Source organism: Carettochelys insculpta, chromosome 2 (genome assembly GCF_033958435.1).
Source record: "Carettochelys insculpta isolate YL-2023 chromosome 2, ASM3395843v1, whole genome shotgun sequence".
Taxonomy (NCBI): Eukaryota; Metazoa; Chordata; order Testudines; family Carettochelyidae; genus Carettochelys; species Carettochelys insculpta.
The window spans coordinates 21,430,323-21,457,829 of NC_134138.1; the positions used below are offsets into that span (position 1 = coordinate 21,430,323).

The 27,507-nt window shown below is 42.8% G+C and overlaps 1 protein-coding gene across 3 annotated transcripts in view; it reads left to right on the top strand.

Moving 5' to 3' along the window:
* The window catches only part of ASAP1 (ArfGAP with SH3 domain, ankyrin repeat and PH domain 1), a 274,729-nt gene that overhangs the window by 54,820 nt on the left and 192,402 nt on the right, over positions 1–27,507 (top strand). For 2 of the 3 annotated variants that reach the window (XM_074986652.1, XM_074986653.1), the window contains exon 3: positions 6,504–6,633. In XM_074986652.1, coding sequence (XP_074842753.1) covers positions 6,504–6,633 — 130 coding nt within the window. Of the gene's footprint in view, positions 1–6,092; positions 6,198–6,503; positions 6,634–27,507 lie in introns of those variants that run through there. The other variant, XM_074986655.1, reaches the window with a different exon arrangement.

Below are 27,507 nucleotides of genomic sequence, written 5' to 3' on the forward strand. Positions count from 1 at the left end.
GTCCTGCTGCCTTAGAGCCAGCTCCTGCCTCTTGCCTGGTCAGCACCAAGCTGGGCTGGCTTCCTTCCCTTTATACCCCTCCAGGCCTGACACTGGCTGCAGGTGAATCAGGGTGGGGCTGATTGGGCCAACAGGCCCTGTTTAACCGCAGCCCTGCCTGGCCTTCCTCTCACACTCTTACAGCTTCCTTCTTTTCTCCTTCCAACATCTCTCTTTGTAATGTAATGTAATGTATAAACATATCTTTAACTGTCCTCTCTATGCCTATAATGCACAGATCTATGCAACCATCCTGTATCTGTCTTCCTATGCAAACCAAAATCTCAGCCTGTCCTTCCAGCCTCTCCTTGGCTGTGTCTACACATGCCCCCTCCTTTCAGAGATTGCCTGTTAATGAGACAGTTTGGAAGATGCTAAGGAGGCGCTGACATGAATATGCAGTGCCTTATTAGCATAATGGCAGCCATGCGCAATTTGAAAGTGCCACTTTTGGAACACACACCACCTGTGTAGACAGGGGCCTTTTGAAAGGAGCCCCCTGACTTCAAAAGCCCCTTCTTCCCATTTGGTTTTAGGAAGAAGGGGCTTTCGAAATTGGGGTGGGGGGGTACTTTTGAAAGGTCCTTGTCTACACGAGCAGTATGCATTCTGAAAGCAGCACTTTGGAATCATGCATCGCTGCCAATATGCTAATGACCACTGCATATTCATATTGATGCCTCATTAGGATCTTCCAAACTGTTTCATTAACATGCCTCCTCTGAAAGGAGGGGACATGCCTAGACATACCCCTTGTAAATATCCTGGCATCAAATCAATCTGAACTTGGCCAAAATTGAACTACTGATTTTTTTCCCCTCCTTCTCATTTCTGACAAAATTTCTTATTTACCCTGGGAAACACCACTCTCTTCTCTGTCATTATATCTGATAATCTGGGCATCTGTATGGACTCATCCCTCTCTCTAAAACTATCATATGCACGCTCTGTCTAAATATTGCAGTTTCTTCCTTTAAAACATCCTGTTCCATCCACGCAGTTAAAACACTTAGCCAGGCCCTCCTCCTCTTGCACCTTGGTTACCAAAACCTCCTCTTTTCTGTCCTTGACAAATGTATTTATATTCTACTTATATCTATTTAAAACACTGCTATAAAAATTATCTTCTGGGCTCATTCAATGTCATCATCTCACTCTTTGCCTTCCTCCTTTCTCCATTTTTGCCACTGCATCATGCTGTCATCATCACTACATTATCAGCCTTTCACTTTGAGGCGCTTCTAGTCTTTCCTGTCTTACCCATCATCTCTTCCATGCTAGAGCAATGTAAACTCCCACTGCACCAGCAACACCCTTCTTGATTGTCTGTTTGTAAAAATTTGGATAAACAGTCTTGAACTTTTTCTCTTGCCACTAATTTAGACATGGTAAGAACTCCTGTAAATATCCGTAACAAACTCTACATTATCCTCTTTTCAGTGTCTCCTAAAAACCAACCTATGTCGTGATGTTGCCATAATGACAAGACAGCTGGTATGCTGTGACCGTTGTTTATTATTCTGATCATAACTGTCTCACCATTATCTTGTCTTTATACTGTGTGTTGTCTTTTGTCTTAAAACAGGGCTGTTTGGTGCAGGGCCCATCTCATTGTTTTATTTTTGTTCAATATCCAGCACAATGGGGCACTGGCCCCAAAGGAACTTTGGTAATACGAATTATTTATAATATAGCATCAGTGATAAACACCTACTGCTTATACAGTCATGTTGATTGCAAGAACAGACCAAAGGTACTACAGTTAATTTACTTACTTTTTTTCTGTCCTATTAAGAACAGCTATTAAGAGAGTTCATTAATTAAGCATGGACTCAGAAAGCACCCAAGCAATGACATTACAGCTCCAATATTTTTTTGATAAATGCTGATGCCTTTTGTACCCACCAGGCACTTTCCAGGACAGAAATTGTGACAAGCATCTCAGTGTCGATATTCAAAATTAAAAGCCTTAGGCTGAAAAAGAAAAATGTCAAAAAAAGGCTAGAAACACCAAACAGCTACAATTTATATGCTACTTGTGATCCATGTGCCACTTGTAATACATCTGTGAGCAAGTCCCCAGGCTCTCTCAAAGGGACAACAGCTGGTCACCTTCAAAGAGAACATGGCTACAAAATAGCTCCATGATTTTTTTATTAATCCCGTTATTTCAGTTCATTATTTTATGTGTGTGTGCATGTGTGCAGTTGTGCTTTTTTAGTAATCCTCACTTTATCCTGCAAAGTACTGAACAGCACCTGCAAATTCAGTGGAAGTTGAGAGGGAACACTATATCTTAACTGGATAGGTCCCTTTTCTAGGGGAAATTGGAAACCTATTTTTCTTCTTCTTTGTCTCACTCTTTCAATTTTTTCCCCCTGAAACATATGACTGGCACCTAATCATCCTGTCAGTTGTACAAATGCTACACTCATTGACCTCAGCTGACTTGCTTATCTGGCCCAAGGACTCTGACTCCATGGCTTCAGCAGTTGCAGGTTTTCAGAAGGTTATATCAACACTTCAGTTTCCATTGAATCATAGAATTATAGAACAATAGAGCTGGAAGAGACCTAAAAAAGCCATCGAGTCCAGCCCCCTGCTCTAAGCAGGACAAAACCCATCAGATCAGCCCCGCCAGGGCTTTGTCGAGGCGAGACTTAAACACCTCCAGGGATGGAGACTCTTCTACTGCCCTGGGTAAACCATTCCAATGCTTTACCACCCTCCTAGTGAAAAAGTTTTTCCTAATGTTCAACCTGGACCACAACTTGATTGTTCCGTGTTCTGCCATCCGTGACCACTGTGAACAGCCTCTCTCCAGCCTCTTTGCAGCCTCCCTTCAGTAAGCTGAAGGCTGTTATCAAGTCCTCCCTCAGTCGTCTCTTCTGCAGACTAAACAGTCCCAGTTCCCTCAACCTTTCTTCATAAGTCATATGCTCCAGTCCCCTAATTATTTTGGTCACCCTTCTCTGGACCCTCTCCAGTGTATCCACATCCTTCCTATAAATGGGGGCCCAGAACTGGACACAGTACTCCAGATGCGGCCTCACCAAAGCCGAATAAAGAGGAATAATCACTTCTCTGGATCTACTGGCAACGCTCCTCTTGATGCAACCTAATATGCCATTAGCTTTCTTGGCTACAATGGCACACTGTTGACTCATGTCCAGCTTCTTGTCCACTACAACTCCCAGATCCTTTTCTGCAAAACTACAACCGAGCCAGTCGGACCCCAGCCAGTAACAATGCTTGGGATTCTTCCAGCCCAAGTGCAGGACTCTGCACTTGCCCTTATTGAACCTCATCAGATTTCTTGCAGCCCAGTCTTCCAATTTGTCTAAGTCAGTCTGTGCTCTGGTCTTCTTCCACTAAGCATGTGCTATCCAGCTGCCTGACCCTGCAACCTTTACAGCCCAATATTCATATTAGGGAACTTTTTAAGAATACATGAGTTTACCCAGTTCTCAGTACAGTATGCAGCTCTTATTGTGGAAGGTCATAGGAAAAGGGGGGGGCTCCATGCAGTATAATCTACTATAGCTTTGAGTTTGTCTGTCTGTCTGTTTGCCTGTTCAAGAACTCCCACATAAGAGTTAGGACCACAAAATTTGGTATATAGCTTCTTCTTACCTTACCTTATAGCAAGGAAGGGGGTTGGTTGTACTGAGAAAATGGGATGTGTGTGGATCTGATTGCTTCTCATAAAACCATACAGAAAAGAGATAATCATCTGACATGTGCAAGTAGCTGGCTGAGGGTGCCTCCTGCCCAACCTGGTCCATGACTGCCCCAGCCTCAAGCATCCTTCCTCCCAGGTGCCCTTTAGGAAGAGCAGGGGGCAGGCTGATTCACACAGGAACATTGCTGGCTGTTCCCCTTCATCAGGGAGCAGGGAGAAAGTGAACAAGTTTGCTGCATTCCTCACTCTGGCTGGTAGGTACTGGGGACAGAAGAGATGCTCAAGCGAGAGAACATGCCCTCCTTCCCCAGCTGTGCCTACTGGAGCTGCAGAGGCCATGGAGAGGTGCTTTTTACCTGTCCCCAAGCAGCTGTGGTGAGAGAGGGCTATGGTAGTCCCTTCCCTTCAGAGCAGCCTGCATACTGAACCTCTCATCCCCAGCCCCACCCCAAAGCAATGGTTTAAATGAACCATGTATATTTTCATTTTATTTTCCGAAAAACAAACATAGACTTCAGAACCCAAGCAACATTGAGTAAATCTAGTATACAACATGTGTGAAATGGCAGATGTGGGTGGTGATTATTTAGGTGTCCTGAGCCTAAGCTTTTCTTCGTAAAGGCATGTACAAGAATAAAGAATGAAGAGAAATTTTAAGAGCACATATTTTTATTAGGTTGTTAATTGCTAACATTACATGGAAACACAATGCAGAAAATGTTAATTTTTGCCTTATTTAGAAATATTACTGTATTTATGTATATCACCTTGAAAAGGTTTGTAGATTATATCTCTTTAGATGCAAGGTTGACAAATGTATCCTATCCCACGAATCCTTTGTATGTTTTTGGAAAATATCAGGCTGTTTCTTTGTACATTTTAATTTGTCCATGTGAGACTAATGGTGATGTATACAATAGTATTTTCACTATGACAAATATCAGAGTAACTCTTTGAAAGTGGCATAATTTTGAAGGATTTATTTATGATTAATTTTATTCAAAATTTACCATATATATTTTGTGATTATATAAATAGGCAACCCTTATCTCTTACTGCTAATGAAAATTGGAGGGGTGTATGTGTGTTTGGAGGGGTGGGAGTAGCATCAGCTTGTCTGGGCTATTTCATCAGGAACATAATCTTATTGAGATATGAAATTTCTTAATTTGCTCCATCCCCCATGGTAAAATGCATGCAGCACAAGGATTTATGAGTGCCAAAACCAGCAAAAACGTTTTAATTGGATGGCTGTGGCAGACATTAAAGAAAAAAAATCTACAGCCTTGCCCTTGAGATTTATCTTTAGCTGATTGGATGTGTTGGGATTCATCCAGGAACTAGGTTAGCAATTCATTGATCTGTGCCTTGTTGGGTGACAACCATATTAACCGATGCCAAGAGGTTACTAGAATTTAAACTTTTATGTTTGGTTAGAAATATTAACATGAGGGGACATTCCCTATGAGATGATCTTATGGAACTATGTAATTAGTACTGAATAACTGTTCAATTCTATCCACAAGAGACTAGACTATATAGGTGTGTGTAACTAGCAGGGGCCAGGCTGGTAAAGGGAAGGGGGAACCATCTGTTGTGTCAGAGAAAATGAGAAAACTGAGGGCCCTTTCCCTGCTGAAAGCTGCCCTACGTCTGGATTTTGTAGCATACCACGTGTATTGTAGTTGCTCTTTCCTGAGTGCTTACCCGCTTCCTTATAAACACAAGCAATGCCATAGCACCTTAAAGACTAACAAATGTGTTTATTAAGTAATGAGGTTTCCGAGGTAAGACCCACTTCTTCCAATTTGCAGACTGGCGTCTGTAAGGTGCTACAGGACTGCTCGTCTTTTGTGAAGCTACGGGCTAACTCTGCTACCCCCCCGACACTGCTTCCTTATGCGTGCAGCGCGCTTTCATGCAAACAAAAAGGCAAATCAGAGCATCCTCCCAGCCTCTCCCGTGTCTATTTCCAGCAGCATAGGATAAAGCCGCTCGTTCCACATGCAGCGAGGAAACAGACCGGTCGCGCGGAAGGACAAGGGGTGCCGGCGCTGCTTTGTATTACTGGGGGAGCCCGTGGAAGGCTCATCTCCCCCTTCGGCGCCCTGCACCAGCCGGCGGGTCTCTAGGTTCCAAACCAGGCTACCCTGCGCGAGCGCGCGCGCGCGAGGCTTCTACTCGCCCCTGCGCTCTGGTCTCGCGCAGGACGTGCCCTGCTCAACCCAGATGGGGAGAGAGGGGCGGCGCGCGCACCTCGTCGGGCGCGCGAGCTGCCGAGTTCGGCGCAGGCGCAGAGCACTTCCTTGTTTGCCCACGTAACGGAGGCGGGAGGGAGGGTTGCGCAGAGCCGAGTGTCACTCACGCAGCGGCTGTCAGAGGCGGCTGGAGCCCGAGCGACTCCCCGGAGCAGCCGCCGCCGCCCCCCCACCTCCTTCTCCGCCGCCTGCCGGGGGCGCAGCCGGAGCCCGCACAAGTTAGTGCTCAACTTCCCAGCCCCCTCCCCAGGGCGGGCGGGACAGCGGCGAGCGAGAGGTTCCCGGGGGGCGAAAGCCGCGGCGGCGCCTCCTCAGCCCTGAGCCTGAGCTGCACCACCGGCCCCGGCACCTCCTCCCGGAGCCGGCCGCAGGGAGCCGCGGGCTGAGCAGGGGGCAGCGCAGAGGGGTTCCTGCCTCCCCTGCTCTGCTGGGGATGCCCCGTGCCCGCCCGGGTTATACGAAAGTTAACCCCGCTCTTCTCTCCTCTCCCTTCCCCCATGTCTGCCTTCGTCCCCCCCGGGCAGGATCATGCCGGACCAGATCACCGTGCCGGAGTTCATCGCGGAGACCACGGAGGATTACAACTCCCCGACCACGTCCAGCTTCACCACCCGGCTGCAGAACTGCCGGAACACGGTCACGCTGCTGGAGGAGGTACAGAAAGCCCACCTCGCCCGGCACGAACTCTAATGGGACGGGGAGAGTGGCGACCCGAGCCGAGGGGCTGGAGGCTGATGTCGGGCACAGCACCCGGCCCCATCCTTTAGCAGTCGTTCTTATAATGGTGGTAGCCTGCCCTCAGGTTCCCCCTGCACATGCACCCTTTAAACCTGGATGTGTCCAGCAGCCATGGGGGGGGGGGGCGTGAACTTCTTCCTCAAGGGCCCACCCGATTGGCCTTTCCCTGGTGGTGATGGTGGCAGCAGCAGCAGCAGCAGCAGCAGCAGAATTGTCTGAGGTTGGTGGCAGGGAGGCTGTGCTCTCGTGGGCAGCATAATGTGGTAGATCTCCTCTGCTTAGCAAGGACCAGCAAAGAATGTGATGGGGCGAGGGGGGAGGGGTAATGGGGGCTGCTGAGGAATTCTGTTTCAGAAGTGGGGCAGGGTGAAGAGAGGAATGCAGGGTGAGAAGATAAGTTGGGGAGAAGCTCATAAATCTAATGAAAGCAAAATGATGTGGTTGAACTGCCAGTTTAGTTTCATCACATTCTGCCTAGCAGTCTGAAGTTGTTTGTACCTTATTGGAACTTCAACCTACTATGCTATTTTAGCAACTGGAAAGGGTACTGAGAAGGAACAAGACGTATGGTGTAATTTAGCAGAGACCACATTGTTGCATCTTGTGATCTGCCTCTGTCACTTGTGACATGGAGGTTTTCTGTATGTTTTTATTATGACTAGGGCAAGCGTAGAACATATTTTAGGGACAAAGCTGACAAAAGAAAGAACGCAAAACTTTTTATATTCCCTCTTAGGTTGATGTTGACAGTATATTATCATATAAACAAAGTGAAACATTTATTACCTTAATTTGAAAGGTTACAGTTCTCAGTTCCCTATTGTGATTTTCTTAACATTTCAGCTCACAAACAGACTAGAAGATAGATTGTCGAGATTGTATATTACCAGATTTTGCTGAGTGCTAATTGGAGACAAAATGTCTTGTGTGGTATGTGTTAATCAACCCATTCCTTTGGTAGTGTTGTGATGCAGAATGCAATTCTATAGGATTAAAATCAATTAATGTTCCTTGTGTTCAAAACTATAGTGCCACTATTGTTTTCTACAATAATTTACTAGATAATAGAATGGTAGTAGAATTACTGGATAAATACAGTTGCATTATCATCCCATTTCTTTTTACATCTGTGGAAGTGGTGAGTCTCCAGTGTAACTCATTTGAAAATGAATTGTTTCATAAGACGTGCAATTTTCAGAAATCAAGTTTGTTCTGTACATGATAATATTGAAACTTTCTGTTTTCGGTAATCTGAAATAGGGACAGCCATTATATGTTTGGTATTGCAGACGATCGTTCTTGTGAGCTACAGCTCCAAAGGAAGCGATAAAGTAAAATTTCATAAAGTTGCCCAAATCCCACAGCGGGATTCTTTTTTCACTGACAACTTTTAGGGGAAGTATATAGATGTACTTCAAATACAATATAACATTTGTGTAATTTGGAAAATATACATACGACAGTCACATTTATGGCTTGCCAGTTAAAAACAAAATAGGAGACTCTCTTTGGCAGTCAGAATAGATAAATATGTCATGTTGTATCATTTGTGTTGTGATCTTGGAAATTTGAAGTATATAGAGTCTGTTTTGGTAAAGTACATTGACTTCTTATGAGTCTCAGTCATGAGCATTGTTTATATTTGCCTTTATAATTTAGATATTTTTTGTGTGAAACTATATATACTGCATGTTTTTTTTAATAGATCATCAGTTTAAGTTAAAATTTACTTACTTTTGATGATCCTCTTTTAAGAAGGTCTGTATTGAGCAAGGAGAGTGAAGAGAAGGCAGATCAATAAACTGTTCTGTTGTATACTTAAAACCTATTTAACTCGATTGTTAAATCATAGAGGTTGGGTGGGGAGGGTGAGGATAAGACTGGCTTGCAAAGAAGGTGAAAAATCTTACACAGATTGCCCCATATAAAGACTTTGTCTAAAAATTCGGTTTATCCACAATAAGAGAATGAAATAGATAGACATGACCCAGTTTTGTGTAGTGGCATCCCAAAATTAGTTTAATGCCTACCTTCTTTCCAGTTGAAAATTGCGTAAGTACTGTCTCACAGAGACTGTGACAAAACTGCTCTGATTTTATTTTTTCCACGTTCAATATCAATGCCAAGAAGACATCATTGAAATGTGAATTCCTCATTTTAATGTCATAACTGATGGCCTGTATGTTTAAGTGGGGAAAGGGTAATGGAATGTATTGGTCGATTTAACTAGGGTTTTCTCTTGTATTTTTTTCCCCACACGGGAAGCCAAAGTGTAGCTTATTCAACTGCCTAGTCCACTGATACATATTCATTTATGACTTCTTTCATATCATGTTGATTGGGATTCCAGAAGCTCTCCTTACTGGATGTTGGAGATTCAATAGGATGGCAATATTAAGCCTGATTTCAAGTGGAAAATTAGAGAAGAATTTTTTTTTATCTTATGAGACCAGGAGATGTATGCTATACTTTAAGTTTTTAGCAGAAATTCCTAAAAAGAAAATGTGAGCATACTCTTCAGAAGAGAACATCAGGAGTCTTAGAAGGACTCTGTGACATACTCTGATGTATTTCAGTTTTCTCCATAACTCATATTTAGATAAAACTAAACGCAATACGAGATTCTGTTCAGGGAGAAAACAGCAAGTGAACGCTGACTGGTACAGAGTATGGAACCCTTGTAGTCAGTTGAGTTGAGCACATATTAGTACAAATTCTTAAATTCGCTTTGAGACTTGGATTTTGCAATGCTGTAGTAAATGATCTTTCTGTCAGGAATGTCTTTTTAAGGTATAGGCTCTTTTAAGAGACTATTATAGAATATTAGTGGAACACAGATTTGAAACTTCACAAGTGTTTCCATTAATAATTGATTTTATTAGTTTTTTTCATCTAGTCAGGGAACTAAAACAGACTGTATGATCTCGTAAATCAAAACTGGTTGAATATCAAATACTTATAACAAAGTAATTTAGCAGGTAACACACTCAAAGAGAATTACAGAGCTCTTTATGTAAACTAGTGGTTTAATTTAAAGAATCTGAGATTATCAGAAGTAATTGTTGCATCAATAAATGGGGATTATGTGGTCATTCCTTCTAGAGCTGAAATAATAGGCATTACTGCTATTTACAATTTGTATTGATAGAATGAAGGATTAAAATCCAATGGGAGGAAATTAAGTTTTACAGTGAGAGGTTTTGTTCAATAAAACTTGGAATGTTTTTTGTATTTTCCTACAAAGATTTTTTTACTTAATAAAATATATATGGAGATACACATCTCATAGAGCTGGAAGGGACCTCAGGAGGCCATCGAGTCCAGTCCCCTGCTGTCTCAGGAGGACTGAGAACCATCCCAATTTTTTTTTTTTTGGTTTTTGTTTTCTTTTAAATCTATTTTCCCTAAATGGCTCCCTCAGGGACTGAATTCACAACCCTGGGTTTAGCAGGCCAATGCTCAAACCACTGAGCTATCTATCCCTTCTCTGCATAGAATCATAGAAGAGTAGGACTGGAAGGGACCTCGAGAGGCCATCGAGTGCAGCCCCCTGCCCTCATGGCAGGACCAAGCACTTTCTAGACCATCCCTGAAAGCGATCTATCTAACCTCTTCTTAAATATCTCCAGTGATGGAGGTTCTACCACCTCCCTTGGCAATTCGTTCCAGTGTTTGATCACCCTGACAGTTAGGAACTTTTTCCTAATGTCCAACCTGAACCTCCCCTGCTGCAATTTCAGTCCATTGCCTCTTGTTCTATCCTCAGAGGCAAGGAAGAACAAGTTCCCTCCCTCTGCCTTATGACACCCTTTTAGATACCTGAAAACTGCTATCATGTCCCCCCTCAGTCTTCTCTTTTCTAAACTAAACAAGCCCAGTTCTTCCAGCCTTTCTTCATAGGTCATGTTCTCTAGACCTTTGATCGTTCTCGTTGCTCTCCTCTGGACCCTCTCCAATTTCTCCACATCCTTCCTGAACTGCGGTGCCCAGAATTGGACACAATACTCCAGCTGAGGCCTAACCAGCGCAGAGTAGAGCGGGAGAATGACTTCTTGTGTCTTGTTTACAGCACACCTGTTAATGCATCCTAGAATCATGTTTGCCTTTTTCACAACAGCATCACACTGTTAACTCATATTTAGCTTGTGGTCCACTATAACCCCTAGATCCCTTTCTGCTGTACTCATTCCTAGGCAGTCCATTCCCATTCTGTATGTGTGAAACTGATTGTTCCTTCCTAAGTGGAGCACTTTGCATTTGTCCTTATTAAACTTCATCCTGTTTACCTCAGCCCATTTCTCCAGTTTATCCAGATCCTTTTGAATTATGACCCTGTCCTCCAAAGAAGTTGCAACCCCTCCCAGCTTGGTATCATTTGCAAACTTAATAAGTGTACTTTCTATGTCAATATCTAAATCGTTAATGAAGATATTGAACAGAACCAATCCTAAAACAGACCCCTGCGGAACCCCACTAGTTATACTTTTCCAGCAGGATTGAAAACCATTAATAACTACTCTTTGGGTACAGTTATCCAGCCAGTTGTTCACCCACCTTATAGTAGCCCCATCTAAGTTGTATTTGCGTAGTTTATTGATAAATATATTATGTGAGACCGTGTCAAATGCTTTACTGAAGTCTAGGTATACCACATCCACCGCTTCTCCCTTATCCACAAGACTCGTTATTCTATCAAAGAAAGCTGGGAAGACTTAATGTTGAAGTCATAAAAATATCTTTGCTGGAGCTATCATAACTTTATTTTTCTTTGAGGGTATGACACAGTAGATATATAATAAAATCATATATACAGTTGATGGATCATTGGAAAATGTGACATATGTAGTCATATTACAAGAAATATACAACAAGAAGTCCTGTGACACCTTATAGACTAACAAATATTTTGGAGCATAAACTTTCGTGGGCTAAGACCTGCTTAGTCAGAAAGCTTATGCTCCAAAATATCTGTTAGTCTGTAAGGTGCCACAGGACTTCTTGTTGTTTTTGCAGATACAGACTAACAGAACTACCCCTCTGATAAGAAATATTCAAGTTGTTGAAGGCATGGGATAGTATAGTATATGGGTACCAGTTGTGATTGTTGTTCTGATCTATTCAGATATAGACTCTCAATTTTTTGTTCTTTACAAACATGCTTTTAAATCAAATAGCTCCTTGAACCAAGTTAATGAGACAATTAATCTATCAGTAAAAGTAATAGATATGAATTTGTGAAAAGTATCAGCTTGTTTGAATACTGGAGAATGAAAACAACTATTCACAGGAGAAATTCCAAGTGTGCAGTAGCAACAGAAGGCTCTCTTTACTACGTTGCCAGTGTGCCTCAGTCCTAAACTGGAGGAAGACCTTTGCAGTAAGCGAGTAACTCAGTCAGGATAATGTGAACTTTAGTCTGTCTTTTAAGGCTGACATCTGGTGCATTACATATTTTTGGTAGAGTTGTCATATGGCCACTTGCTTACTAAAGCTAGACGAAGACCCAAAACTTGCTCTATGTGGGCTGTTAAACATCTGTTAGATTATGATCTTCCATCACTACGGATCTGCATTAGAGTTTGTGACAGAGTCTTCACCAGTAACAATTACTTCTAATGACAAATGTAAATTTCTGTAGCACTCTTGGAGTTAAAGAGTTAAATAGTAGAATAGTCACAGAATAGTAGTAAAGAGAAGTTAAACACTGGATCACTTTCTCAGGCCTGAGTTTTTTTCAGTAGTAGTAATCTCATAAACCATATTTGTAGGTAAATTTAGAAACTGCTTAGATGGAATGAAAGGTGATGTAGGGTAATTAGAAAACATGAGTGCCAAAATAACTTTCTGTTCCATGTTTTGCTCTCTGTGCTAGCCTTTGATGGAATGTTACACACACACACACACACACACACACACACAGAGTATCATTAAAGTACGATGAACATATATCTGTATAGATATGAAATGTTCATAGTGCTTTTCTCCAGTATATACAATATATGTCTGTGTTTACATTGCGGAGCTATTCTGGGATACTGAGGTATCTCGAAATAGTGACTCTGTCTAGGAAACATGCCCAGTGTTTTGAAATATTTTCAAAATACTGGGAATGCTGTTTTGGACTCCCTCTACCTCTCATTGTCGGAGGAGTAAGGAATGCAGTGAAACAGCGCTTTATTTCGAAATTTGATGCTGTGTAGGCAGTGCTAAATCCTGAAATAACCTATTTTGAAATTGACTGCAAATGGGATATGCAAATTGCCTGTCTTATTTTAAATTTGGGGCACAGTGTAGACAGAGCTTTCTATCACTAAATATATGTAGTCAAATAAGCCGGGACTAGAGTATTTTATGGTCTCAGTCATAGCACAATATCTGACAATTTAAAAGAAGCAAAATTCCAATAATTTCTCTGTTAGAGTGAAATGTAATATATAAGATGAGTCAGGGAGGTGAAGTTTTCTTTAACTTGTCTACCTGGTATTGCTGGTCACTTTCTGCATTAGTTTAGGAGAGGTGTTCTTTTAAAAAAAAATTGTGAAATGACAAAAACAGGCAAGAGGATTCCAAAGCTCATGTAGTGCTAAAACTAAATTTATTATATTGGTTGCACCTACCTGGTCTGGCATGGTCAGGACCCCTCAGGTCCTCAACAACAGAATTTGATGGACTGGGTAGGTCCAGGGCTTCTGCCCCAGGTGGCCCAGCCTCCCAGTCCCCCAGACTCTGGGTCTGTCCAGTCTCTCTTACTGCCACGGATCTTCATACCCAGGGTCTTGAGGCTGCCACGGGGCTCTGGCAGGTGGGGGCTCTGGCCCCAGCCCTGGGTTGTGACAGGGTTGGTGGGGACTCCGGCTCTGGCCCTGGCCATGCTTCTGGCTGCTGCCCCAGCTCTAGCCCCTGACCCACAGATGCTGGTCTGACTCCAGCCCTGAGACTCTCTGGTCCTGCAACATGCTGTATGAGAGAGTTCTTGATGTTAGAGGTTCAGCCTATAGTATAGAGAATGTGTGGCTCTATGTGTTAAACATTATAGCATGCTTATAGTTCAGGTTGCCAATTTTTTTCCATTGTAAGACCTATGGTTGCAGTTGCTTGTAAGACAGCAGAATCAAAAACTCAACATGAGGAAGTTCTAAAATAAAGATTACCCCCATGCGTATGTATTATAATAGTTTTTAATTGCCATGACGATATGTTTTCCACAGGACCCCTGCCTTAATACAACCTTAATGTTTTTTAACATATCCTTTTGTATGTAAATACTTATACTAGGTAATGCCTGGAGCGCTTAACCAAGTCAGTGTTCCAAACGACAATCTTAAAAACTGTGAGAAGTTGATGCTTTGAAGACGTATAGTCTGTGGCCCTGATTAGGCAGGCATTTATGACTATCTCTGCCCAGAAGCAAACCTGTTGAGTTCAGTGAGACTACTCATATACATGAGCATTTAAGTATTTAGAGCTGAAATTTCAGATGTTTAAATTGGGTATAACAAACACGTACATATGGGTGAGTGGGTGAAGGGGAGGGACTGGAACATGGGGGGATAGCGTATCGGTAATACAGAGATACTTTTCTGAAGAATCACAATTTATAGTGGGTTTTTTTTTCTTCAGACAAGCATCAGCTCAGAAATAATGGTCCCAGATTGCCACCTGCTTAGCTGGTAGTATTTTGTATACATCATAGCAGAAACGATTGAGGAAGGATTTGAAGAAAGATAGTGATTTTTTTGCAATATCTCTGAAGACCTTATTGCAGGGATCAGCAACCTTTCCAAGATGGAGTGCCAAAGTTTGACTTCTGACCTCTGTGTAAAGTCCTAGTGCCAGTTATACTTTTTAAAGTCACTTATAGCCCAACTTAAAAAAACTTCATTAATGAAAAGGCAGAGCTTTATCATTTAGTTGGTGGTTGGTAAATTTATCTGATAAGTTGTTAATCCACAGGTGGCATGGCTTTGACCAAGCTCCCAGCTGCATGGGAGATAAGAGGTGGGGCTGAGCTCCTGCCTCGCATGCTGACGAAAACTGGCTTCCATTCCACTCTTTGCACCCATGCCAGGGATTACTGGCCCATGCCTTACTGTGTGAAGTTTATGTATTATGGTTGGCTGGGATTGTATGTAACTTCCCTAGGGGGCAGATGTGAGACGTGGGGAGATCAAAAGATTGTATTGAAAATGTTCAAGTATGGACTTTTGCAACAGTAAGCATTAAGTGAATTTCCCGGAGCATCCAGAGGATGAGCTTAATGCAAATTACTCAGCTACAGTTATGCCAAAAGTCAGCCTTTTAAAGGTAAGCTCTGAGGACGATGTCATCATCTGCTTATTATCAGGCCTGATGAGTATAAAGAAAGGCTGACCTACCCAGCCTTTGTTTAGTTTTGGATCTAAAATAGTTGAATATGTAACCATGGGGAAACCCTCCTATGAGTTCAAAGGGACTAGAACCTACCAGAGCCCTAAGCTGAGTTTGGAGATGATCTCTGGTAAGCTTTTTAGCATGTATGTAGTTTCTTTTATTGTTTAAATAGGTTTCTTTGTAATGCTTTTATCTTAAAAATAAATGTGCTTGCTTAGAAGGAGTAGTAGGGAGTAACTGTCAGCAGTAAGTACACTATTTGTAGCCTTCAGAGAGAAAGAAGAGTGCAGGTATAGGCCTCTATAGTCTGGTTTGCTGGAGATATTAGTGCACCCTTAAAATCCCCAGTCAGAAAGGAGGGAGACACGGGCCTCTGCACCAAAAATATGGAAGCCAGAGCTGGAAACCTTTTTGTGGGTGCCCTGAAGGAATCATAGGGGAGGGGGAGGAAAGAAGGCAGGTATAGTTACCTTGACAGTGTGACAGTTTCTTTACAGATCATTTTGGAGAAGAAACTCTATGCCAGTAGAATGTGCATATGGGGCAACTGGGCAAAGCAGTGAAAAAGAAAACAAGGCAGCTGATACTAGATAAGCTATTAGAATGTACAGGTAAGGTGGCACTAACCGGTGGAGGCCCTTAAAGTCAAGGATGAGAAACTTGTATTTGATGTAGTGGAGAAGGGGAAGCCACTGGAGAGGCTTAGGAAGAATGACATGGTAATGATGTCCTGGTAAGATTCTTTTTTACTGTATAGGTAATATGTGAAATCCAATAGCAAAGATCAAATAAACTTGAAGGAGACAGGGCACCTGCAGTCAAGAAGTGATGGAAGGGCCCATCAGACTTTTGGCACTGTCGTCGCTGTCATGATAAATAACTATGGGCTCAGCGCCCGTTGGTGTCTGATGGCTCTCTCACTATTCCTTTCCATCTTTCCCTGGCAGTGTGAGTTAAGAGAAATGGCTAATCTTCTGAATTTTTATTTAGGCAGAAATGACAAGATTTGTATACAATATGGATGTATGGTTCCAGAGACAGGGTAGAATCCAAGATGACATGTGAATTATAGATATGAATGACTGGGTGAATGCTGGCATTGCCACTGCTTGAGAAAGGGAACGCTAATGAGGGCGTGATGTGCGGTGGGGAGGGAAGGAAAACTGAGTTATGCTTAGGCTATGTAAGTTTAAAATGACAGGATACTACAAATGAGATTAGGAGTACAGGCTAAGATCTGAATTTTAACTGAGAAAGAAACTGTTAGGCATAAGCGAGGCATTGACATGAAAGGTGATAGTTGAAACGGATGAGCAGGGAAGATCACCTGTTGATGGGGTGTAGAGAGAGAGAGGAGGACAGACCATGCACAGGCTTTCAAGTTAACTGAGAACTTTTCTGTACTTACAGTGGTGTAGTTGCGCAGTTCAGCACTTAGTGAAGATGCTAGGTACACCGATGAGGTGCTAGGGTGTTAGAACTGTGTTGTGCAGACTTGTGGATTTTCCACAGTCCTAACTGATGTAGTCATACCAATGTAAATTGGTAGTGTAGACCAACCCTAACTTTTAAAGTCGTTTGCTTGTATCTGTGACACATACTTTGCTGATTACAATTTACTATTTTGAAACCACTGTGAAGTACATTTTAGAAAGGTTGGTTAAAGTGGAAAGTCATCTTTCTTTGACTCCTGTTTCTGCTAAAACACATGCTTTCCCTGTAACATAAATCATAAATTCTAATTACTTCCAATTTGAAATTTAAAATAAGTTTCTTCAAATATCAAGTTCTGAATAATACAAAAGTTAAAATCAGCTTTTCTAGCCATTTTGCAGTTTGTACCGTGTTACCAAGCAGTGCGGCATCATGGCAGTGCGGCATCATGGCAGTGCTTGTGGTCAGTTATGTAAGAGCTAAGTTTAAACACTAAACTATACTTAAGTTTCAAAGGAGTGCTTTAGTACATATGTTCTTGATAGCAAAACATACAAAATCAACCACATAGGAAATCAAAGGCCTGTTTGCGTCATAAAAAAAGTTCAGCATAAATATTTTAAGTACATAGCTAATCCACACCAAGTAAGTAAAAGCAGGTATATGATTTTTGTAAAGCAAGTGGGAAACAGGGATAGCCCTCATATAGGTTTTTGAAAAGAGTGACTCCTAATTAGGATATCAGAAATATTGGAGGAGGGAAGAAACTGCTCAGTCCAGTCTGATACTTATAATTACATGCTATAAAAATGCAGTGGATGATACTTAGCTCTGTATATTTACAAGTTGCAGAGCGTGTCCACATCCTGTGTCATAAGCTTTATCCTTGATCCAGTGGAAACAGAAATATTGGATTATGACAACAAAACAAAGCCTATCTGATTCTGTCTCAAGAACAAATTTCCAGTGTGGGTAAAGAGAGTGGTTCTAAGTAAAAAAATTTCAAGTATGGCATAGCAATGTGCCTTAATTTTTTACTGTATGTGTTCATTTTTAGGGCACCTTCCAAAGTGCTGCTCTGTACTGTTTAGTGGCTCATATGCTGTGCAGAAAAGCACTGCTACTGCCTTGGAACTCCCTGCTTACAGAAATGTGTCTGTATGCTCATCTATTAATGGCACATTTGGAAGTGCTCTACTCAATATGCTGTTCAGTAAGCTTTGCTGCCTTCAAGCCACAGCTGAATGTTCACCGCACAGTCCAGGGAACTAGAACAGATTTCCTACATGTATTCTTCATCTTGGAGTGGTGTTCTCTTAAAAAGGGGACCTTCAGCTTACATTTGGCTGAAATATTTACATTTTATGAGAGCTTGTTTTTACATAATTGGAGACAATATTTCTACAATTAAAGATCAATGTAATAATGAAAATTGTTCAGAGAGAAACTTTCCACTTCAGGATTTCAAATCCAGCACAGTCATTAGAAGCCAGAGTTCCCTGTGAGCTGAGCACTCGCCAGCCACCCAGGCGAGATTCAAATGCCACCCAGCTGATTAGCAGAGCGCCCACAGCCAGCAGCCTGTGCTTCTGTTGGTGGTACGCATCACAGATGCCTTGGTGCTCAAGCAGGTAAGTGTGCAGCTCCTCCACTTCTTCAGGAACCCATCTACACTGAACCCATCTCACCTTCTCTGAGCCAAAGGATGCTGCTGCGATCCAGTCGGTGCAGGGCTCGGCCGAGGCCCCGAGTTGTGTCCTGTCCCGTACAGAAGCCAAATGCTTTGTGCCCTATTTCTGTTTGGGGCTATGAACTGAAGAGTCTCCATGGTGTCTTTGCAGCCCCTCCCCCATCCACTTCATACAATCACGTTTCAACGTGCAGCTGGACAAAGCTGCCCCAGCCGGTGCAGATACTCCCTACAAGCCACAGGACATGAGATCCCTGGTCTCTGTCGGTCCCTCATGGAAGTGACATGCAGTCGGTAATGGTGGCTGGTCCCCTTCAGCCTTGGTGCCCAGGCTGGGTTTGAGGCCTGGTCACTTTCCCAAGTATCCCTTCACAGAGCAGGGAAAAAGGGGCCCACTGGGCACAGTGCTCTGTCCCCACCGAGCAGTGGGCAGGACACGGACAGAGGCTGATGAGCTCTCTGACTAACAGCTCAAGCAAGAGGCAGGTATGTTCCTGAAATCAGCAGTCCCTGGTTCAATCCTCGCTACTACCAACTGTTGCTGTATAACATGAACGAGCCCCAGGTGCCTGTTCCCACCTTGTTATCTCCCCTGGTGCTGGGCCAGGCAGCAGTCAACAGGTGGAGTGCCTTGCACCCTGCAGAGCACAGTGGCAAGAGCTGGAGAAATTTTGCGTCCTGCTGAACACTTTTTTAACTCACTCTTCTGTGTCTGAATTCCCTGGGGTGTGTAATGCCAAACGGAAGGGCCCTGCCAGGGGAAGTGCTGCTTGGTGAGCCACTGTCATCACTGTGGGGATCCCTGTGCTGTGCAGTGCTCTGGAAAGGGAGTGAGTGGCTCCCCCTGTCCGGGGCTTGAAAGAGGAGAGGGTCACTTGGCCTTTGGAAGTGCAGAGCATGGCCATGGTGCAGCACGCACGGCTCCAGCTCCAGAAGGGCTGACCAGCATGCTGACCAGCAGATCCCTAGGCAGACCTTCGTGAGCCTGCAAATCAAATCTCGGGTTATGTTTCAAGGCAAGCCCCTGAAGTTTCCAGCTGTGACTTCTGTCCTCCTTGGGTCTCCAAGCCAGGGAAAAGCTTGGCCTAGGCCAGCACGTTTCCTTGGGCAGGTTGGGGTGAAGGGGTCTGGAGAGCAAAGATGGGGACACACAGCCCTCAGAATTATCTCAGCAAAGGCAGTCCCTAACAGCTGTGCCCAGGCATCCCAGAACAACACAGGAGCAGTTCCAAGCTGGGGACACATCCCAATCCAGCACCATCCTCCAGGAGTTCCTCTGTTTACGTTGCTACAGCAGAACACCACCTCCTCAGGTGCTCTCTGGAGAGAAATGCTAAAATGACAGTAATTTGAGTTTTCATAGTTTTTGCTTAGTCTAATCTGTTAGTAACTGGTGAAGATATTTGATCCTTAAACAGCTGTGAACATTGCAGAGATTTAGAAGGCAGATAAATTCTCTTCTCTGCTTTAATTGTATGAGAGGGAAAGAGTCTTAATGATGAATCCTCTACTGAAAATCAGGAAGAGCAGAAAAAACAGTTTGATGCAGAAATCAAGCTTTCAACATTTTATATGGGAAGCCCCCAACTTACAAATGGGTTATGTTCCAAGAGTTCATGTGTAAGTCAATTGTTTGGAATTGGGAACACATTAGCTCATGGAAACAATGTTGTAAATGGTGATTAAGTTTCAAGGATAGCCTTTTAAACTTATTTAATTCACAGTGTAGCTGAAATACTCTGTATGTGCAGTGACAAATAGAAAATAATATCATTATAATACAAGTAATTAAACAAACATAATAACAACCTACTTGATTAAGAAATAGCCTTTTATTTAAGTTAAATACCTGACAGAAGGCAGGTTTATTTAGAGACAGATGAGGAGGTAGCTGGAGATTCTGAAGGGGCTTTCTTGGCATCGCCTAGCCATTTCTTCCTATACAATATCTCAAGGGTCTAACCTTTCCTGTCTGACACACTGCCAAATCTTCTGTCCATCCTCTGATCATATTGTGCATTCACCCTGTAATCTCCTCTGGTCTTCATATGTACAACCTCAGCTCCTTTGGTTATTTCAAAATATTGCTGTACTTTCCCTCCCCATTTATTGTTGTGACTGTCACACTTCCTCTTGAAATTTCTTCGCTGCTTTCCCCTCTGATTCTTTACTACTTCAGACAACCAAACACACCAACAGAATGTACAGTCATTAATGGGGAGAATAACCATGGCAAATGTCAAAGGGACATGTCCTTGGAAATGAGTGCCACTTGAATCAGTCTTTGGCAAGGTGCTTCCAGTTGTCTGATTGTATATTCAGTTTGTTCATTACTGGCAGTCTTGTCATGCCATTGAAGTTTTTGATGCTTATATGATCACAGGCTATTCGATGGCATTCTCTGGTACACATGCTGCAGAATTTGTTGGTTTTCTATTCTTAAAACATATCCACTCAAGAAAGCTGCTTAAATTGAACCTGTGCTGACAGAGGCAATATCTGGGTTCAACTTCAAAGGCCTATATTTCTTTCCTGTCGTCTTGTTCTCTTTTACCTCTTGATATAGAGCAGCTAGCATATATGATGAGAATTGAAACATTATTCTGGTTGGTGTTACTCAGCCTTCCTCACTTCCTATGCTTTAGTTTCAACGAACATTGTTGGCATAAAACTATTTTTATATAAATCCACAGCTTTGTAGCGAGCTTGAAGTCATGATGTCCTCATACAGGCTGCAGAAAGGCCCAAAACCTGGCAGGAGCTTTTACTATATGTGCATCCTCCAGCAGTGTCTGTCTTGCTGCCTAAATATTTGATAGTACTGTTTCTTCAAGTGTCCAACATTCTAAGACTGTAAACTTCATGTCTATTCCCATGATATTTATGGGCTATGAGGGGTGCAGGGAAACTTTCAGTGAAAGAAGCATTATTTATAAGGAGAATTTTTTTCTGTCACAAACTGAGCCTTCCTCCCACCTTCATATAGCCTCTCATACAATGTTCTCTTTTTAGTGCTAGGCTTCCACTTTTGGCAAGGGGGAGGCCCTGCACCTCCACTTTGAGGCAGAGCCCCTAGCTTAAGCATCACCTTTTCTCTTTTTGGCTCCATCAGCTGAGTCTAAATAACTAGAACTCCTGTTGAAGACTTACTTATTTGAGAACTATGCAACCAGCTGTTGTGAAAATGTAGGATTCTCTGTGTACAGTTAAATTCTGTGTGAAATTGTGAATGCTATATATGTTTTTAATCAAACTGCAGACTCCACTTTGAATGCAGGGACTCGTTAAGCTTTTCTGTTGTGCTTCTATCTGAAATAGTAAAGTGTAATGATACAAAAGTGACAACATGGGGTCATAAAATAATGTAGGATTCTGGACTGGCTTCCAGCCAGGAAAACTGATTTGTTAGGGAAGATGAGGGGTCACTTGGCAACAGAGTTACCTCGTGGAGGTCTGGGATCGCTCATGGAAGCTGAGCCAGAAGTCACCTGTGAAAATAAATGAGTAGTTATGAAAGGATTTGCGGTAGGAAGATTCAGAGAAACGCACAGGATACTTGCACAGTAGATGGCAGTCTAGCTAAGGTGAGAGGGAGAGCTGGGAGACAGAAGGCTCCATGTTTTGAACACAAGCCACATAGTGGAGCCAGGAGGATTCTGTATAGCCCCCAGAACTGTCATTCTGGAGTAAAGAATGTTCTGGAGTGGTGAGGAAATTGAAGAAAGGAAATGTGGATGGGGTTGTTGTTTTTACGTAAATATGTAAGAACATAAGAATGGCAAAACTGGGTCAGACAAGTGGTCCATCCGGCCCAGGATCCTATCTGTTGAGTGTGGCCGGTGCCAGATGCTTCAAAGGGACATAAAGGAACAGGGCGATCCTCTCTCCCCCACCCATTGTCCATTACAGCGGCCAGTAATCAGAGGCTAAGGGGCATCCAGAGCATGATGTTGCCTGTGTGCCCAACTTACTAATAACCATTGATGGGTCTTTCCTCCAGTAACTTTATTTATTTATATGAAGTCAGTCATACTTAAGACTTTCACAGGCTCCCTTGGACTGCTTTAAATCTGCCCAATTGCCCAAGCACTGGATCTGGCTGGGGACTACAGCTGCCCAACTCTTTGAGCACCAGGAATGGAGCCTGGATGTACTGTGGCCTTGCAGCATATGGTGCTGGAAAACATTGAGAGCCCCACCCCTCTCCAGCCAGTCTGTTATAAGTGCGCTGCTCCAGGGCACACTAGCCTTCTTTCACCTTTAGGTGAGAGAGAGACCTGTGCATATAAAATCCATTAAATCCACATGTATTTACCAGGGTTACATCTGCAAATTAAGCAAGCATGTGTGCAAACAGCTGTTTAGGTACCAGCCGCCTCCTAACAGAGCTATACAATTAACTTTTCAAATTGTGGCAAATGTGAACGTGGTATGTGGCTACTGGTATGACTTTTACTATGACTTTCAAACACAAATCTGGGCTCCACTTTGAAAATTCTGACATTTGCTGATGATGAACCAGAAAAAACAGGTGCGCAGGCTTACATGCTAAACTGTAAAGCTCTGCATCTTAATTTATTTATTAGTGAAGCAGTAATAAGTAGGACTTCTAGTAATTTTTAGAAGTATGATTGCCACTTGGACCATACATGGAGGTCAAAATTTCACATTATGGCACTCTGCCTCAAAAAGGTTGCTGATCCCTGTGTTAGTAGTGGGTACCTAGCTCTGGGGGAAGGGCAGAGCATTTGTGTAGAGCAGAGGGATGAATGTGGTGAATATGGAAAGATAACCACAGGTGTGGCGATCTTTGAATTCCTATTGGATACCACTTCACCAGAGCATTTTGTCAACAAAACCTATTTTGTTGACAGAACTCATGGAGTGTTCATGCTAGACATGCGTGCTATTGACAGTAACTCAACAGAGGCCATGTCTACACTAACCCCAAACTTCGAAATGGCCATTGCATGGCCATTTCGAAGTTTACTAATGAAGCACTGAAATACATATTCAGCACCTTGTTAGCATGTGGGTGGCCGCGGTACTTTGAAATTGACGCAGCTCGCCGCCGCGTGGCTCGTGCAGACGGGGCTCCTTTTCGAAAGGAGACCGCCTACTTCTAAGTCCCCTTATTCCTATGAGCAGATGGGAATAAGGAGACTTCGAAGTAGGCGGGGTCCTTTAGAAAAGGAGCCCCGTCTGAACGAGCTGTGCGGCGCCGAGCCGCATCAATTTTGAATTGCCGCGGCCGCCCACATGCTAATGAGGCGCTGAATATGTATTTCAGCGCTTCATTAGTAAACTTCGAAATGGCCATTTGCATGGTCATTTCAAACTATGGGGCTAGTGTAGACATAGCCAGAATGTGGCACTTTCATGGGCAGCCTTCTGCCTCTCTCCCACAAGGTAGAATGCCTTTCTCAACAGAACCTGTAGACAAAAGGCTGTGTGGTCACTCCGGGGGAAGGATGTTGGCCCTCTGTTGACAGACAGGGGTTCCTGGTCACTGGGCAGTGCTGTCTGCTGTGCTCCGGTTGGTAGTTCTGCAAGACAGTGGCCTGGCAGTCTGGCTGCTCTCTATCAACAAAACAGATCAACAGAGAGATCTGCTTTTGTCTGTGGCCATGATCTGTTGACAGAAGTTTTGTAAGTAGATATGTTCCAAGAGTAACTTCTGTCAACAGATCACTGTAGTGTAGACGTAGCCTAAGGAAAGAGGTTTCAAGAAGGCAGACTTTAGCAAACTCAGGGACTTGGCAGGCAAGATCCCATAGGAAGGAAATCTTAGAGGAAAAACAGGTAAAGGGTGGCAGCAGTTTTTCAAAGAGATGTCATGAAGGGAGCAAGAGCAAACTGTTCCACTGGATAGGTAAGATAGGAAGAGTTGACAAGAGACTGCCCAGGCTTAACTAGGAGATCTTCAGTGATCTGAAATTCAAGAAAGAATCCTATACAAACTGGAAACTAGGTCACATTACTAAGAATGAATATAAGCAAAGAGCACCAGTATGGAGGGACAAACTAAGGTAAATGCCCAACATGAGATTAACCTACCTAGAGACATAAAGGGGATCAAGAAAACATTCAACAGATCCATTAGAAGCAAGGAATGTTTATGTCCCAGGAAAGGATTGTCCCATTACTACAGCCCTACCAAATTCATGGTCCATTTTGGTCAATTTCACATAATCAAATTTCATGATAATTACATGAGGTCAGAGTTTTAAATCTGAAATTTCATGGTGTTGTAATTTGTAGGGGTCCTGACCTAAAATGGAGTTGTGTGGGGACTGCAGTATTGCTATTCTTATTTCTGTGCAGTTGCCGGCAGGAGCATTGCCATTAAGTTAGCAGTTGGAGAATGGCAGCTGCTGGCCAGAAATTGAGCTCTGAAGGCGGAGCTACAGACATCAGCACAGAATTATGGATGGCATTGTATGATGTTGCCTCCCTTCCTTCTGCTCTGCTTCCTTCTGCCCTGCTGCCTGCGGAGCTGGGCCCTTAGACAGAAGTTGCCGTTCTCTGACAACCTGTCTGAAAGCAGCAGTACAGGAATATGGGCAACTTGGGTATGGTATTACCACCCTTGTTTCTCCATTTCTGCTGGTGGGTGCTGCCTTTAGAGCTGGACACCTGACCAGTATTACAGCCACTGTTCTTGACTGTTTAAACCTGAAATACAGATGACTTTATTTTTGCCATCTCCTGCTGCTCTCAGTCTCTGGTGGGAACTGCTTTAACACTATTATTACAATGGCAAAGTAAAACATAGAGTGATATTTATTTTAATTTGGGTGTTTTGCAATCTAACCCCTCACTTTGAATTTAACAGTTATTAATGGAGAGTTATATTTACAATAGTGTCATTAGCCACTTCCCATTTAAGATCCTTTGTGCTTTTCAACTTAGTGGGCCCAGTACATCTGCTGCAGGCATAGTGTTTTCTAAACAATGTCATTTTCTGCATGATTGGTTGTAAATTTGTTGAAAAGATGACTTTCACTTGTTACGGTAGTGGACTAGTAGCAGAGCCCAGATGCTGGCCAGACTCATTTGCAGCCTTCGGTCTAGTTTTCTGTATTCCTTTTTTTCTCTTGAACTGGGCTAGAGGATGCAACAGAGCAGTACCCTGTAAGCTATGCTGCAGTGATTGTAAACATTGTCACCAATCATAAATTACTAGTCATAGAATCATAGAGCTGAAAGGGACCTCAGGAAGTCATCTAGTCCAGCCCCATGCTTCAGGCAGGATCAACCCCCCCAAGTCATCCCAGCCAACAGGACCTTGTCAAGCCAGGACTTAAAAACCTCTAGGGATGGAGAATCTACCACCTCTCTAGGCAATGCATTCCAGTGCTTCACAACCCTCCTGGTGAAGTAGTTTTTCCTAATATCCAACCTACTCCTCTCATTCTGTAACTTCAGACCATTGCTCCTTGTTCTGCCATCTGTCACCACTGAGAACAATTTCTCTCCATCTTCTTTAGAGCACCCCTTCAGGAAGTTGAAGGCTGCTATTAAATCACCCCTCAGTCTTCTCTTCTGTAAATTAAATAAGCCCAACTCACTCAGACTATCCTCATAGGTTTTGTGCTGCAGCCCCTTAATCATTTTTGTTGTCCTCCGCTGAACCTACTCCAGCACATTCACATCCTTTTTATACCAGGGGGCCCATAACTGGACACAATATTCCAGATGTGGCCTCACCAGTGCTGAATAGAGGGGAACAACCACTTCTCTAGATCTGAATCAGTGAGTCTTTGCCAATGAAAGCTTATGCTCCAAAGTATCTGTTAGTCTATAAGGTACCTCAGGACTTCGTGTTGTTTTTGAAGATACAGACTAACTTGGCTACCCCTCTGATACTAATTCTCTGTTTGAATCTTAGCAAAGTTCTTGGTCTCCATGATATTTTATGGCGATATGTTTCACATGATAATTCAATATGTTTATGAAGAGAGAATTTTTAAAAATGTTCTTGAGTTTATTTCTGTTTAATTCAGCTACCTCTACTTGAGAGGCTTTTCCTGGCAAAACTTGGTTTTTATTGGGAAAAACCTCAGAGCATCTGCATGCAAAATGCACGTTGATGATAGTTTGTCTACAAAATCTGCCACATCTGCTGGCAGCATTATACCTCTCCCCGTTCAGATATAACACCTCTCTCAACAGATTCTGTCGACAAAACAGCTGCGTAGACACACCAGGCAGCCCTGTTTGCAGAGCTTCCGGTCAGCCATTCTGTTGAGAGAGGGACAGTCAGTCTGGCTGCTCTCTGTCGACAGAGCAGATAGCTCTTTCTATCTTCTTTTATGTGTAGACGTGATCTGTCGACTGAAGTTTTGCCGTGAAATCCCTTTCGAAAGTCACTTCTGTTGACAGATTCTTCTTGTGTAGATGTAGCCTTACACTGCATATTTCTTTGGTTTATAATGAGATGGGAAGAAATACCAAACTTATTTTCTTTTGCTCATTACTTATTTTGCATTCTTCTGTGGTTTCTTGTTGTTTTTTAATAGATTATTGAGAATAATACTCTAGTTCACTGTTATAATCCCAGTTACACAGGTATACTTCCTGGTATCTCTCAAAGAAAGATTCCAGTAGTGAGTAGGTAGTCAGGCAGTTATAAACTGTAGGTCACCTCTGTTGCCTACCGGGAAGTAGTACCATACTACAAATATATTAGCAGATGCATAAGGAATGTGGTGTATCTCTCTCATTTTTGCCGCATATTTATTTATTCATACTCCATTTTTGGTGTTATTGCTGTGCTTTTTTTCTTCTGAGCATTAAAGTGTAATGGATTGATCAAAAGTGCCTATCTTAATATTTTTATTCATACCCTTCTTACCGCTGCACTATCTTACGTCTAATAAACTCTGTTGGGGCTACACATTCCTGTTCAGTTTGAAGATAAAGCTACTTACTCCTCAGGGAATTCTGTGCCAAAAAATTAAAATTTTGTTCAGAATATTTTAAAATTGGCAAAATTCTGCATACTTTGTCAACGTAACACAATATAATCACACCATATTCAGTTGTTTGCTGAGAAGCATTTTGAAATAAGTTACCAAAAATAAATGAAATGGTGTGATTGTATTGTGTTATGTGAACAAATAAATTATGCAGAATTTTGCAGAACTGTATATTTTTAAATATTTTATCAAAAAACTCCCTCAAGAATACCAGGGTTCTGTTTGGGGCAGTCTGGGTGCTGGCAGCTTGAGGAGGTGAGGGAGATCTGGGTGCGCAGGATCTCAGTGTGGTGTTCTGAGTGCAGGAGGAATGGG